This window comes from Macrobrachium nipponense, chromosome 3, assembly GCF_015104395.2.
Source record: "Macrobrachium nipponense isolate FS-2020 chromosome 3, ASM1510439v2, whole genome shotgun sequence".
In the NCBI taxonomy this organism is placed as follows: Eukaryota; Metazoa; Arthropoda; class Malacostraca; order Decapoda; family Palaemonidae; genus Macrobrachium; species Macrobrachium nipponense.
This window is the reverse complement of record NC_087202.1, coordinates 96,745,894-96,760,893: the sequence shown is the minus strand read 5'-3', so window position 1 is coordinate 96,760,893 and position 15,000 is coordinate 96,745,894. Positions and strand designations below refer to the sequence as shown.

Sequence of the window (15,000 nt, the reverse complement as noted above, 5' to 3'; positions counted from 1 at the left end):
AACAAACGTAAACCTAGCGCTGCAACTATTAGTTTCGGCACCCATTCGCCTAATTGCTCGTGTATACGATTGTGCTAAAATAATATTATAGACATACAACTTATACATTAGGCTATGAATATGTAAATAAGCAGAAATTGGAGATATATATATACATATATATATGTATATGTATATATATATATATATATATATATATATATATATATATATATATATATATATATATATATATATAATATATATATATATATATATATATATATATATATATATACATATATATAATGATACATAAATGCGTGATTGCCGCTAATATTAACAATAAACAATAAAAAATGTTTGATCTTGGCTTTCATCTCTGCACATAAAAGGTCCCGTATTTCAGTAAGGAGCTTGAAAGGCCTTGAGTAAACGAACCATGGAAGTTGCGGGGAAAAATCCGGTGTGAGAAAAGAAAAAGACCAACCTGGGCCTTCTAAAAGCTGCGAGAGAAGCCTAGTCTGAACTAAAAGTTGTATTAATACCAGCGGTAGATGTAGGGGGAAAGGAAGGCTGGATCCGAGGAGAAATCCCCTTTATGGCAGAGGATAGATTTCGGCAGAATTTCCATTTTCTCTGCGTTTCACTCGGCGTTTCCTTGCTGATGGATATTGATTTTCATTCTTTCAGATTTGGGCCTCTACGTGAATTTAGATCATGTTGGTATTGGACTCCACAAACACAAAGGAAATGTGCTCATTCTACGAAGGTTTTCGTGTATACTTAGTAGCTTCAATAAACATACATTCCATTTAACATACACAATCACATATATCGAATTCTCTAAGCCTAGAGATCAACTTTCCCTCTGAGTGATTATCATAACATAAAGTCATCTGCCCGCGCAACATTCGACTCCTGGCCAAGACAGCCATCCACGGTAAAATGAATTGAGGGGTAATTGCTTTGATAATTGTAAGTTTACAAGGTCACGTGTGGTTAATTGGTTAAGTTACAAACCTATATATATATATATATATATATATATATATATATATATATATATATATATATATATATATATAATGTATGATTTTACCTCGCGAAAAATGTAAAAAGATGATGATTATACGAACACAATTACAGCCACGAAGGAAAATGAAATAATAGACCATGTCTTTGTGGCAAGACGAAAGTATTTAGCATCTCAATTGTATAACATATTCCTTGTTGTAACTTTATCCATATACTATATATATATATATATATATATATATATATATATATATATATATATATATATATATATATATATAATATATATATATATCTATAATATATATATATACATACATACATACACACACACACACACACACACACATATATATATATATATATATAGTATTTATTATATATATATATGATAATATATTATATTATATATATATATATATATATATGACTGTGCAACGAAATGATGATTGAATGTATGATCTGACAGAAGCCTTACCTGTAGCGGATATCATACACCAAAATTATGGATTTAGAACCTACTTCAACTTGGGTAATATTCAGGAAGACGTTGAGAGTTAGCTTATTGCTAATGTATTAGCACTATTAATCATATAAAAAAAGGATTACACCAAGTGAGTAAAGGAGGACGCAAGGACTCCGTAAAAAGATTACAAGTAACAAATCGGAGAATTTCGAAGTAGATGAATGATTATATCCGAATCTTCAGACGCGTGGAGTGACGAAATGGGTTGGGTGGGGGGGGAAGGGTTCCACCGGTGCACACATGAAGTGGAGGATCCAGATTCCACCACAGCTCTGCGGCAATCTACAACCAAAACTATGGGAGTGAACAGATTGCAAATCGAGGGGGTATACGGAAGGTACCTTGTACTTCGATTTCACAGATGTTATGAAGCACGACTCTTATTACTAGTGATTAACACCTTTGGTGAAGGCCCAAAACAACACACAGGCCTCGCGCTAGAAACGGAAATGGGAATAAGTCAAAGATATGAGATATTTTACTACTAATAACCTTGAAGTTGCACATTATCTTTCTGCAGGGGATTCTAGGTGTCTTCCTAAAGGGCGCCAGTATGGGCACAACAAAGATCAAGTGGGCCATCGGCAGCCACTTCCTCAAAGCGGGGAGCGCAGTTCAGAGGGAGCAAGGAGAGAAGTCAGGATCTCAAAAGGTTCTAAGGACGTCTCAATGCTGTTGTTTTTTTTTTTCTTCCTCTTCCTCTTCTTCTTCCTCTTCCTCTTCTTCTTCCTCTTCCTCTTCTTCTTCATCCTCAACTATTTGTACATTCAATCTTGATTTAATAACATTGTCTATCCATGATAGACATGTTGAACAAAATATTCTTGTATCTTTTCTCATATCTTGCATTACCTCAGCACACTGTGGATGGGTCGGAATGTTGCATGCAGCACATTTTCTGAATAGGTTTTGTGGATTGACTATGCTATACCACACCTTACACAGTTTGCATGCTTTTGGCATTCTTTTTCCTAATGCATCAATTAGGATATTCACAAGGTTCACCTTATTCATTTTCTTTGTCGGAATATGTTGGTTTATGTATATTTTCTTTATGAGTCTCTTGACCACTTGGATTTTATTTGGAACTTCTTCAATTATTTTCAAGATGTTTTCATTTGATTTGTTCCAGTTTGAAGGATTATATCCTTCTAATATATCTATGAATGCTTTTGTATCTTTTTGGTTAGGACTGTTGCTGATCTCATAGATGAGAAATGCCAGTTCCCTTCCTGCTACCTCATCGTATTGCGAATCCGCCACGCAAGCTAAATTTCGCCATTTCTTCCCGCAGTTGGAACTTACTGCCATCTTGTTCTGATTTACAGTATTTCACTTGATAAACTAACTTAGAAGACACTTTATCCTACTATTTTCACACTAATCTTATAACCGATAGTTCACGAACACTTCTAGATATTTCTCAAATTCTAGACGTATGTTAAACTTGTGATATCTGTTGATTAATCTGACTTCACACGGGAACGTCTCACCAAGCAAGATGGCTACTACGAGACTAAAGATTGGGGGAATCAGAAATCATACCAGAGGTATCAATGGGAGGTACTCGGAGAAGGATTTGAAAAACACCTTTGATATGAACAATCTGGTCTTTAGGATTGACAGATGTTGCATAGATTAGATATTTGTGGAGCAGCGTATGGATTATAAAAACCCTTCCTGGCAGCCTCTTGATTACGGATTTTTTCCCCGTAAGATTGACGGTTATATTTATCTGAATACTAGTGGAAATAATTCCTTATATCATCCCCCTTTTACACAATTGCATCCGTCCTGGAAATTAAGAGGGGAAACCAAGTAAGATATTCTTGGTTGAAACTGAAGCACAATTTATTATGATTTGTTGACATTCTTAACGTTTTCTACCCTCACACATGTACTCGTAATAATATAATATATATATATATATTATATATATATATATATATATATATATATATATATATATATATATATACTTAAAATCACAGTAGATGCGCCACACGTAACTTCTTTATATAAGCGAATACCACGGGAAAATGATATGAAGAAAGTCTGTGCCAGGCGAAAGTGCTTGGTTAGACTTTCTGCCTATCATTTTCCCGTTGGGCTTCGATTTATTATATATATATATAATTATATTAATATTATATATATATTTATAATGGTCTATATTAATATATTATAATATCATATATATATATATAATATAATTATAATAATATATATTATGATATATATATGACATATATATATGATATGTATATATATATATATATATATATATATATATATATACATATATGATATATATATATAAATATTATATTAGATATATATATGTAGATATATATGTATATATATATAATAATATATATATATATATTTATATATATATATATATATATATATACACCACACACACACATATATATAATATATATATATATATATATATATATATATATATATATATAATATAATTTTATGTTGTCTGTAAAAAACTTTTTATTCGTTTTTTTTTCCGAGTCTGTTTTTTAATGTATGTTCCTTTTATTATGTAGCTTTGAAAATGGGAGTAAACGTCTTGAAACGTCAGCAGTTCAATAGAGTACTTAGAAAGGAGTAAAGAATCGTCCTTTGCCCTTCGAACTAAATTGCTGATTACTGGATTGAAATAGCTCTTCCTCTACTTCGCTATATATGTATATATATATATATATATATATATATATATATATATATATATATATATATATATATATATATATATGTACGCATATATATACAATGTATAATATATATATATATATATATATATATATATATGTATATATATATATATATATATATATAGTATATATATAATATATATGTATATATATATATGTATATATATATATATATATATATATATATATATATGTATATATATATATATATATATATATGTATATATATATATATATATGTATATATATATGTATATATATATATGTATATATATATATATATATATATATATATATATATATATATATATATATATATATATATATTGCAAACATGTGCAAACATTTTCATTTTAAAGTTTCCCCATTAATAATAACAATGTTTAGAAATTTTGATACTTCTATATAATTCTCACATGATCAAGCAAAAACAGCTTTTAAAAAAAATAGTCTGCAAATTTGTCAGAACTAGTAGGAAAAACATTTTATCGATTTCCACTGCGCAATTTTCCAGCCCAAATATGAGGTAAGTTAGGGAAAGGTCAGGGATAGTGATGATTATTGATAGTGGACTCCGAGAGAGAGAGAGAGAGAGAGAGAGAGAGAGAGAGAGAGAGAGAGAGAGAGAGAGAGAAGAGAGAGAGAGAGAGAGAGAGGTTCAAAAAAAGGAATTTTGGGACGTTGTTAGTTGGAATGACTAGGAAATATTTCAGAAGTCTGTGAGAGAATATATATCTATTTGAAGTAATCATAATGACCTGTTTAGCTAATGGATTTCTTCGTGTATTTTGTAGATGCTATTCACGCTCGCGTTGCAAAGCCTTTAATACACCTTGGAAAAAAGAAGAAAAAACAAATAGAAAATGTTCTTTAGTTTTTTCGGCGCAATCTGTTTAATGTGCATATAACGTATAATCCTGCATAAAACCATGAGCTTTGACTGGTGTCCGGTCACGGTGGTGGCTTGTCAGTCGCTCACCAGATCCGATAGAGTGAGGGTGCGTCCCATGTCTCCGGCCAGTGCCGCCAGATGCAAGATCCATGGCTGAATTTAACCTTAAATAAAATAATAATTACTGAGGCTAGAGGGTTGCAATTTGGTATGTTTGATGATTGGAGGGTGAATGATCAATATACCACTTCGCAGCCTTCTATTCTCAATAATCTGCTTTTCGATCTGAGGTTAGCCAGAATAAAGTGCGGGTGGATGGACTGACAAAGCAGGCACAATAGTTTTGTTTTAAAGAAAACTAAAAGCCTAAATTATGTTAAGTTGGTAAGAAAAGTGAAAGTGACACAATAATTTTAGAATGGATATTAATAAACAAGAGATTATTATGTAGCATGTGTTAAATGACGCTTATATCGCGCTTCTTTATGCACATCAGCACACTTCCCGGGGTATCTTATATTAGTCAGGATCCATACCCAAAACCCCGACAGTTAACCTAAGCTTCTCTGGTACCCAACACTTCTTACACTCTTTGTAACTTCCGCCATTTAACTCCACATGCAGATAATGCACATTTCTGTGGAATTCTTTCGTAACTTTGTTTTTTCGTCGTATATTTGCATGACCAGATCCCTTTTAAAAAGGCCTGGTCCCCCTTCTGACCAATGTTTGAATTTTATTTCCGCCTCAAATATTTGAATTTTTCGCCCTGCCACGTCTTTCTACTTCCCAGAATCGATGAATGTAGCCTGATTCAACAATTTCGATTTTTTCCCTTTTTTTCAATATTCAACCAACACAGGAACTTCATAAGTTAATATAAAATGCTTCATACCTTCTGAAAATTGTCTTTACTTTTTCGTGCATCAGTTATTCCCGTGCTCAGCTTGTCAGTGTCTTCAGTAAGGTACAAAAGGTATGTATGTACGACGTTCATATCATGCGGTGGCTTCAGACACATCTGGCATTATATTTATTTTGAAGGTACTCATCGTGTTTTCAATGCGTTTATTCTGCTTCCTTAACAAGTTTCTTGGATTTATGACTCAAAAATGTTTACATCAGTTGTTCCATAGTTTTTTCAACGCTTGTTGCATTGCCAAAATTACTCTTTAACCTTTGGTTATTATCACTGTCCCTCATGACTAACCATAAACAGGTTTTGCATTTAGAGAAAAGTGCTCCTTCCTCATATCTCTTGGTAAGCAAAGGTGTTCAGTTACGCTGCTGATACCAACGGCATCTTGCTTGTAATGATATCTGTTCTTGATAGTTCTTATTTTGAAGATTTTGCCATTTACGTTGGTTCCGTTCTTAACCTTGCACGATCACTCATACTTGCCGTAGTTGATTATTCAATAAGTTTGTTTCATTTGCACACTTCTGTTTGCGTCGTTCTTCTCTGGTTTATGTTATTCTTACTTTTCAGTTTATATCAGGAGTGCAATGGGCCCCAGCCTTGGGTAAACACCTACTATGAAATTCAGGGCCTCTGTAACACGGTTTTTTGGATTTTGCTCCTTATCAAAGTATCGGATGTACCTGAAAGTTGACATATGTATATTTTACAACTACACACAAATTTTTTCAGCATTATCAATAAACTTAACCCGATAGTTTTAATTTTTATAGAGTAAAAATGATCTAGCCGACGCCATGGCCAATGATTGCGAGCTATGAGTCGAAAAACATTCATTACGTAAGCGAGGTAAACATCGTTTTACGAAATGTTGCCCCGCCCATCCACCAGACAGAAACCCATTCACCTTATTCCATCAGCTCTGAAACCCATAGTAGTCAAGAATGGCTAACAGGATTTGGAATTGTCCCCGTGGTTGCAAAACTGCATTTGTCTTACGACTTGCAACTTTATACAGTCAAGAGAAAGCCCGTGGCCATACTTACTATAGCCTGAATAGGTAAATTAGTTCCAGTTTCTAGTTTAAATCCAATGTTTATGGTCTGATTTGTATTTAGCGTAACGTGATTATAATACTTGTAATGTCACTCAGGATTTTGAACATTTCCATTAACTATTCACTATACCACCAAGAGAGAGAGAAAGAGAGATTGTATGTAAACACTATTTATATACCTATTTTTGTTAAAATAAGATTTTTATCCAAAGTAAACAGAAGCTTATATGCGCTAAAATCTCCAGCAGACCAACGGATCATCAGACATGATATAATTTTTTTTCTTCTTCTTTAGTCTGTACGACCATGTTGGATATAAAGACTTTATGAATGGCGGAACGATACATAGATGTGGGTGGGGTATCTGTGCTAGCGTAGAATATACTAGTAGCAGTAGTGCCGCAAAATTAGTAATAGCAGCAATATACATGAATTAAACGTTTAGGCCAACTGCTTGGAGCCCTGAGGATCATTAAGCACTTCTTACAACTACTCGAGAAATGAGTTTATATAGCCAGAAGTTAGATTTTCTAATACAACAATGTCCATGATAGCCTTCATTGTTATCCTGAATTATAACGAGGCCAAAGTGGGTGGAGCCTTATGAAGTCATCATTCTGACGATAATTATTGGTGAAGGTTTAAAGCCAAAATACGGTACCGTCCATTTTTTTTTTTTTTTTTTTTTTTTTTTTTTTTTTTTTTTAGTAAATAGGTAGGTAGCCGATAAATAAAAATTGCTTGACATTGGATACAGCAGTTATCAAATCAAGCTTGTCTACTATGTCTTTGAAAATTACCAACTATTCCCTACATCTTGTCAATCTGATTGTGACCTATAAAGTAGATTATAATTTCTTAGGACACTTATTTTGGGAGTTAGACTAATAATCGAAGTGTTTTTGTATTTATTAACATATTTTGTTGGTTTGTTCATTATGACAACTATCAGTGGAGAGGATTCAGAGTTCATAAAGTTGTACTGCTTTGCTTGTATTTAAATTTTTGTCATTGTGGCCAGCCAGAGGTATAGCCTTCGTTACGTATAGCCAATCATCCATCGAGAAAGAGGGAAGAAATACTGTCATAAGTTACGTAACGAGTGCGTTCGAAACCTTATTCTGAGTAAGTTGGCCCGTCTTCAAAAAAAGTCACTTTTACATTATAAGTACCAAATTTATTCAACCTACGTAATGCAGAATACAGTCAAAATTTATGTGTATATATAATGTGTATTCTGAATAAGCGTTATATCTATGAAATGCACAGATAAAAAGTTATTGCCAAAAAACCGTGTTACAGAAGCCCTGAATCTCATAGTAAGTGTTAACAGTAATGTTATTACTGCCTGAATTAATCCATCGTCGAAACATCTTCATTGTGTTCAACTGTTTTTCTAAAATCTTCATTGGTCATTCATTTTTTACATCTCACGAATGTGTATGTGTGTAACTGAATGCATATTTGCGTAGGTGTACGTTTGACTGAACTTGTTTGTAAAGTTGTTAGTTGAATTAGCTGTAAATCGGTTTAATAGTGAGCAGTTATAATTCAAAGAGGAGAAGGAGTCTGCGTGAATAGAGGAGAGGGAATGCTGTCCAAAATGAATGTTTCGATGTTTTGAGAGAGGAAGCAAATGTTAGATATTATTTAAAAAAAAATTGTGGAGAGAGAGAGAGAGAGAGAGAGAGAGAGAGAGAGAGAGAGAGAGAGAGAGAGAGAGAAATTGAAAATAACAGTGAATATTACCGTGGAAGTTTAAAGCTGGTTGCGTAATTCAGTGTTTCGTTTGTGCCATTTACATCTAACCTCTTTATTTCCAGAAGAAATTCTGTGTTCCCATTCTAGAGACCCAGCATTGGTTGACTGTTTGGTCGAGAAATGGTGTTATAGAAAAGTTTGGTTCACGTATAAAACCAAAATAATCACGTTTTCCATTAAATCTTAATGGCTGAGGGGCTGTGTCACTGATCTCTACAGATGTCTTCCAGGAGACGTTTGAGATTCCAGCGAATTGCTTGATCTTCTGGGATTCGAACACCGGACACAATCCTGAAGGTTCCAGAGACTTTTTTTCATTATGGGAAGGACTTTTGACCATTGTAGTCCATAGCTTTTCAACATCAGGATAATAAGGCGCTAAAAGCAGAGTGAATTTATTATAAATGTCCTTAAGATTAGATTTCGTAATAAACACACCTATTGTGAATACAGTTCAGTTACCGTGTTGCATTGAGACAAACTTTTAAGAGTTTGTGACCATATTATTAGTGCTAGTTTTTTTCATTTTCTTTTCATATATATATTGATATATATATATATATATATATATATATATATATATATGATTTATAATACATACACACACACGCATATATATATATATATATATATATATATATATATATATATATAATATATATATATTCATTTATTTATTGACGGGTCTACTAAGTTTCACTTATATGTAATCAGCAATTCAAAGGACCTTGTGTCACCCCGTCAATATTCATATATATTTAACAAAGGAATAGGATGGACTAGGTATTCTATTGAGGTGTAAAATAGACTCGGGGAACAATTAATTTATTCATACGAACACCAATCAAGCCAATCAAGGGGACAAAATTTACAGCAATAGGCTTAGCAATGGTTCGTAGCCATTCTGATGGGGGCTTAATTCAAATGCGCACCCTACAAATAGAGAAATGCAGGGATTAGACGCAAAAGAGTATTCACAAATGGATAAAGGCTTTAAGCGGCCCTAAGTGATTGATAGACTAGAGATGAGATGGATATTCTCGGATAAAGTATGATGACCCAACGCCTTCCAAGATGGCTGGATCGTAACAGCTATGAATCACAAATTTCTCTCAAATCATTACTTAGTTATTCTAGAGCAGTTCTTAACCTTTTGATGTATCCAGATCCCCAATGAATTACTAAGTATAGTTCCATACCCGTTTTGCTCAAAGTCCACTTAAGTCCTATTTGCTGACAGTTTAACTTAATATATTTAGTTTAATACATGCTTTAGGTATAAATAGCTAGGAGTACAACATACAAGAAAATCAAGAGTATTTACAGTTTTATATAGTAGTTATTTTTTTACTGACACATTAAAATCAAATGTATACAAATATCCAGAGATCAAGTCCCAGACTTCCAGTGTGTGGTTCTCTTACCCGCAAGGGGTATGGATACCCCATGTCAAGAACCCCCTCTGCTCTTGAGTTTAGCCAGTACCGTGGGGGAATGTTGAAAGGAAGTTACTATAGTAGATTCACATCAACCGTGCATTTGATGTCTAGACCAGTCCCTTACGACGCTCCTGATTGGCTGTTGATAAGCCAGTCACAGAGCTGAAAACTCGCAGTCTCTCTCGAGAGTTCACATAGGCAGCATGTGTGTTCCACCTCTCTTGGGGGATACGTCTTTCAGGAGAGACGGAGCATACATCCTGCTTATTTGAACTCTCTCGAGAGACTGAGAGTTTCCAGTCCTGTCATTGCCTTATCAACATTCAACAGCCAATCAGGGGCGTCGTAAGGGACTGGCCTAGACGTCAGGTGCACGGGTGATGTGAATCTACCATAGCTCAAGGGAGTGTTAGAGGGTGAGAGTATGGGGCATTCACGGAGGAGATGAAAGGCTGAGGGATTCTAACAAAATTCTTGCTTGATTTAATGCATTCTAGTGCCTTACACTACAAGCGTCGATTCAGACTCCTAGCTACTAGTTATCAAGCGATTGCCATCCTCTCTCGGAACCCTATGTCCCTCGTGGTTAGTCGTTAGCCTTGACACATCTTCTTTCGTCTCAATCTGGCTGAGAGGGTACAAGCAAACCTCATCTTGTCGAGAGGAAAGACCGAAGACTAGTGAGAACGACCCAAGTCAGATCCCCACTCCAATTTCGGCAGGTTGTTGAGTTGCCAGATAGAGCCTGTCAACAATTCAAAGGCCTCAGAAGTACAAAGCAAAAATAGGTGATAGGGGTGTGTGTGTGTGTGTGTGTGTGTGTGTGTGTGTGGTGGGTCAGAGATATCCTTCGCTGGCAGCTTTCCAGACTCACGTAAGCTAGTCAAAATGGCTCGATGCTGACTGAACCAATGGCTCTTAATTAACATTATAATATTAAATTAATGCTCAAGGCAGCACCCTGAGTAGTTTTAACAATCTATAAATTTAAATAAATAAATAAATAAGTATATATATATATATATATATATATATATATATATATATATATATATATATATATATATATATATATATATATATATATATATATTTAGTTCCAGTCTAGTATCCTGGTTGAGCCCTTGGTTTAGAAAAGGAAGGACACGATTGGCTTCATCGATTCCCAAGACGTTTTCGTGTTCGTCAGAACTACTTTTGGAGTCTTCGTTGCTTCTGGAGAAATAGTATAGTAATTTTATCAAGCATTTCCTTCAATCGCCTTGATATAGCGAGGTGACGTAAAACCGAAAAACTATGAGATTCAGGGCCTCTGTAACACGGTTTTTTCGCAATAACTTTTTATCTATGCATTTCATAAATATAACGCTTATTCAGAATACATATTATATCTACACATAAATTTTGACTGCATTCTGCATTGCGTAGGTTGAATTAATTTGGTACTTATAATGTAAAAGTGACCTTTTTTGAAGACGGGCCAACTTACTCAGAGAAAAGGTTTCGAACGCATTCGTTACGTAACTTATGGCAGCATTTCTTCCCTCTTTCTCGACGGATGATTGGCTATACGTAACGAAGGCTAAACCTCTGGCAACAATGACACAAATTTAAATACAAGCAAAGCAGTACACCTTTATGAACTCTGGAACCTCTCCACTGATAATTGTCATAATGAACAAACCAACAAAATATGTTAATAAATACAAAAACACTTCGATTATTAGTCTAACTCCCAAAATATGTTTCCTAAGAAATTACAGTCTACTTTATAGGTCACAATCAGATTGACAAGATGTAGGGAATAGTTTGTAATTTAAAAAAACGCAGTAGACGCAGTAGACAAGCTTGATTTGATAACTGCTCCATCCAATGTCAAGAAATTTTTATTTATTGGCTATCTACCTATTTACTGAAAAAAAATAGACGGTACCGTATATTGGCTTTAAACCTTCACCAATAATTATCGTCAGAATGATGACTTCATGAGGCTCCACCCACTTTGGCCTCGTTATAATTCAGGATAACAATGAAGGCTACCATGGGCACTGTTGTATTAGAAAATTTAACATCTGTCTATAAAAACAAATTTCTCGATTAGTTGTAAGAAGTGCTAAATGATCCTCAAGGATCCCAGCAGTTGGCCTAAACGTTTAATTCATGTATATTACTGCCATACTGTTGCGGCACTACTGCTACAGTAGTATTACTACGCTAGCACTGATACCCTACCCACATCTATGTATCGTTCCGCCATTCATAAAGTCTTTGGGTTTCAGAGCTGATGGAGTTTCTGTCTGGTGGATGGGCGGGGAAACATTTCGTCAAAAGGTGTGTTTACCTTGCTTACGCAATGAATGTTTTTCGACTCTTGGCTCGTAATCATTGGCCATGGTGTCGGCTAGATCATTTTTACTCTATAAAAATTAAAACTATCGGGTTTAGGTTATTGATAATGCTGACAAAATTTGTGTGTGGTTGTAAAGTATGTCAACTTTCAGCTACATCCGATGCTTTGATAAGGAGCAATGTCCAAAAAACCGTGTTACAGAGACCCTGAATCTCATAGTAAGTTATTTTCGCCACACTAAAAAGATAGAAATTTCTTCAAGCTTATTCATCGTACAAGTTTAATATTTAAGTAAGGTTTTGAGATTGTTCTTCACTAATCTTAACTACAGCCTAGATGTTGACCTTTTAAGTTTTATTTATAAAAAGGATAAGATGGAATGAATAACTTTGGTCGCTTCTCTTACTTAGGCCTAACGAAATCGGAAACAATAGGGGAGGGAAAAGGTTGGAGCAAACAAGATCATAAGAATTTGGTTGGTTTCCGATAAAGCAGAAGTCTAACGTATTTTAAATCCAGATGACCTATTCTCTATTTATGTATTCTCTATTTATGATAGCCATTGCGAATCATTTAGTCGTGTGTAATCTTTTTTTTTTTTTTTTTAGTAATTTCATAGCTCTTCGAATACCTCACTGCCAATTGTTAATCTTTTCCATCCGAGCAGATGAACGGAATTTATTTTTATATATCAGTGTTTCAACTCTCCATGTTACAGCATATTGTATTACACATGTCTTGAGAGAGAAGTTTTAGAATGCACACGCGTGCATAAGAAATACTGCGGCTGTAAACAGCCAAAATAGTCTGCCCTCCCGAAATGCTAACTTTTGACACTTCCAAGTGGGTAAGTTTTTGCACTTTAAAATTTCTGGGTCTCGCATCTGTTTTTTTTAAGACTTTCGGAAGTGGCTGGAATTTCATTCTGGAAAGCTTTAACGACAGGTTGTTATCTCTCTCTCTCTCTCTCTCTCTCTCTCTCTCTCTCTCTGACATTCTGTATTGACAAAACTGCTGTTTCATAAGAGTCCCTCATTTGATCCAGCTTCCAGAATTCGTCTTTAAACTTCACTTGAAAGGCGCGAGATTGTTTTGTTACGGTTAAAATGATTGATTACGACAACGTAAGAGCAGCTTTAAAACTTTCAACAGCTTTTGTGTAGGCACAGAATAGGTCTAACTTGGTGCGGAGTGGAGAGGAGAGAGAGAGAGAGAGAGAGAGAGAGAGAGAGAGAGAGAGTACTTACGTACTTCATGTCAAAAGAAAATAATTTCAAAAAAAGTCAAAAGTAGCTTGTCACATACTGCGTTAATTGCATATATGTTAAGCTGTCCTAAAATGAAATATTATGAGCTATTTTCGCTGAATCATAATGATTAGATCCTCGTAGTAGATTATGGAGATCTTGTTCACTATTTCCAGTTCCACGTAGTTGCTATTGCCCACGGATCTGAGCTGTCTTTCATTGCTACTGCTGCTTTTGCCTTTGAAAGGTAACATTTACGTTGAAAGGGAATACTGGAATCTATTTCTGTCAACTCATAGCAAACTTCCCATCACGTAGAAGAAAATCCTAGAATTCAAAGGTACAATGAGAGGTATAGAGATCTAGAGATCATATATAGAGACGATTGTGAAAACGACAGATATTGGAATTTAGTTCTCACAGCATTGTCCCGAGAGTGAAATCGGCTTCAGCGACAAATAGTTTAGCACTTACCCAGCATAAAGGGAGAATGACTGGTTTGAAGTAGGATTTGTGGTATGACTTCCGCAATGAAGGTAGAATTTCAGATGTGGTGAGGCGGCTTGTCACTTCATGGTTCTGAAGCTGTTGGTATTATAAGTAATTCCCCCACTGCCTGGCCGGTCGTTCACAAAAGTTACTGGTAGATTCACTGTCCAAGGAACTTCCCTTGTAAATCCGCCTGTGTTGATTCAACGCTGCAGTTAGGTTTATAGTGAAATTCCTTTTAATAACACTTGCGTACAGCATTCCAAAGCTTGTCTAAGTTCGATATTAATTGCCTGCTTTAAATGCTACACCAACAGCCAAGTAATTGCACCCCCAACCCCCGACTCCAGGCATGATTTCTGTTGACCTTGTCACTCTCCTTAAAATTAAAGCAAGAACCTTATACTAACTTCTTTGCAACAGCCGTAGAACTTGTGTGAAGATGAACTGGGCAGTTTATTCGCCTAGAATTATTAATATATCATTGTGACGGGGAAATTTTCATGGATTTAAAATGAGTTAAAGGAAGCTTAAAGCAACCGTGACTTTAAATTTGAAAGTTACCGGGTTG

General features: G+C 34.7%; 2 protein-coding genes across 5 annotated transcripts in view; both read left to right on the top strand.

The window, feature by feature from the left end:
- Positions 1-15,000, top strand: part of LOC135221901 (probable G-protein coupled receptor CG31760) — a 979,933-nt gene that overhangs the window by 399,576 nt on the left and 565,357 nt on the right. The window lies entirely within an intron of this gene.
- The window catches only part of LOC135222457 (uncharacterized protein DDB_G0271670-like), a 44,300-nt gene that overhangs the window by 6,891 nt on the left and 22,409 nt on the right, over positions 1-15,000 (top strand). The window contains exon 2 of the mRNA XM_064260543.1: positions 2,064-2,179. Within this exon, the coding sequence (XP_064116613.1) occupies positions 2,064-2,179 (116 nt within the window). The remainder of the gene's footprint in view (positions 1-2,063; positions 2,180-15,000) is intronic.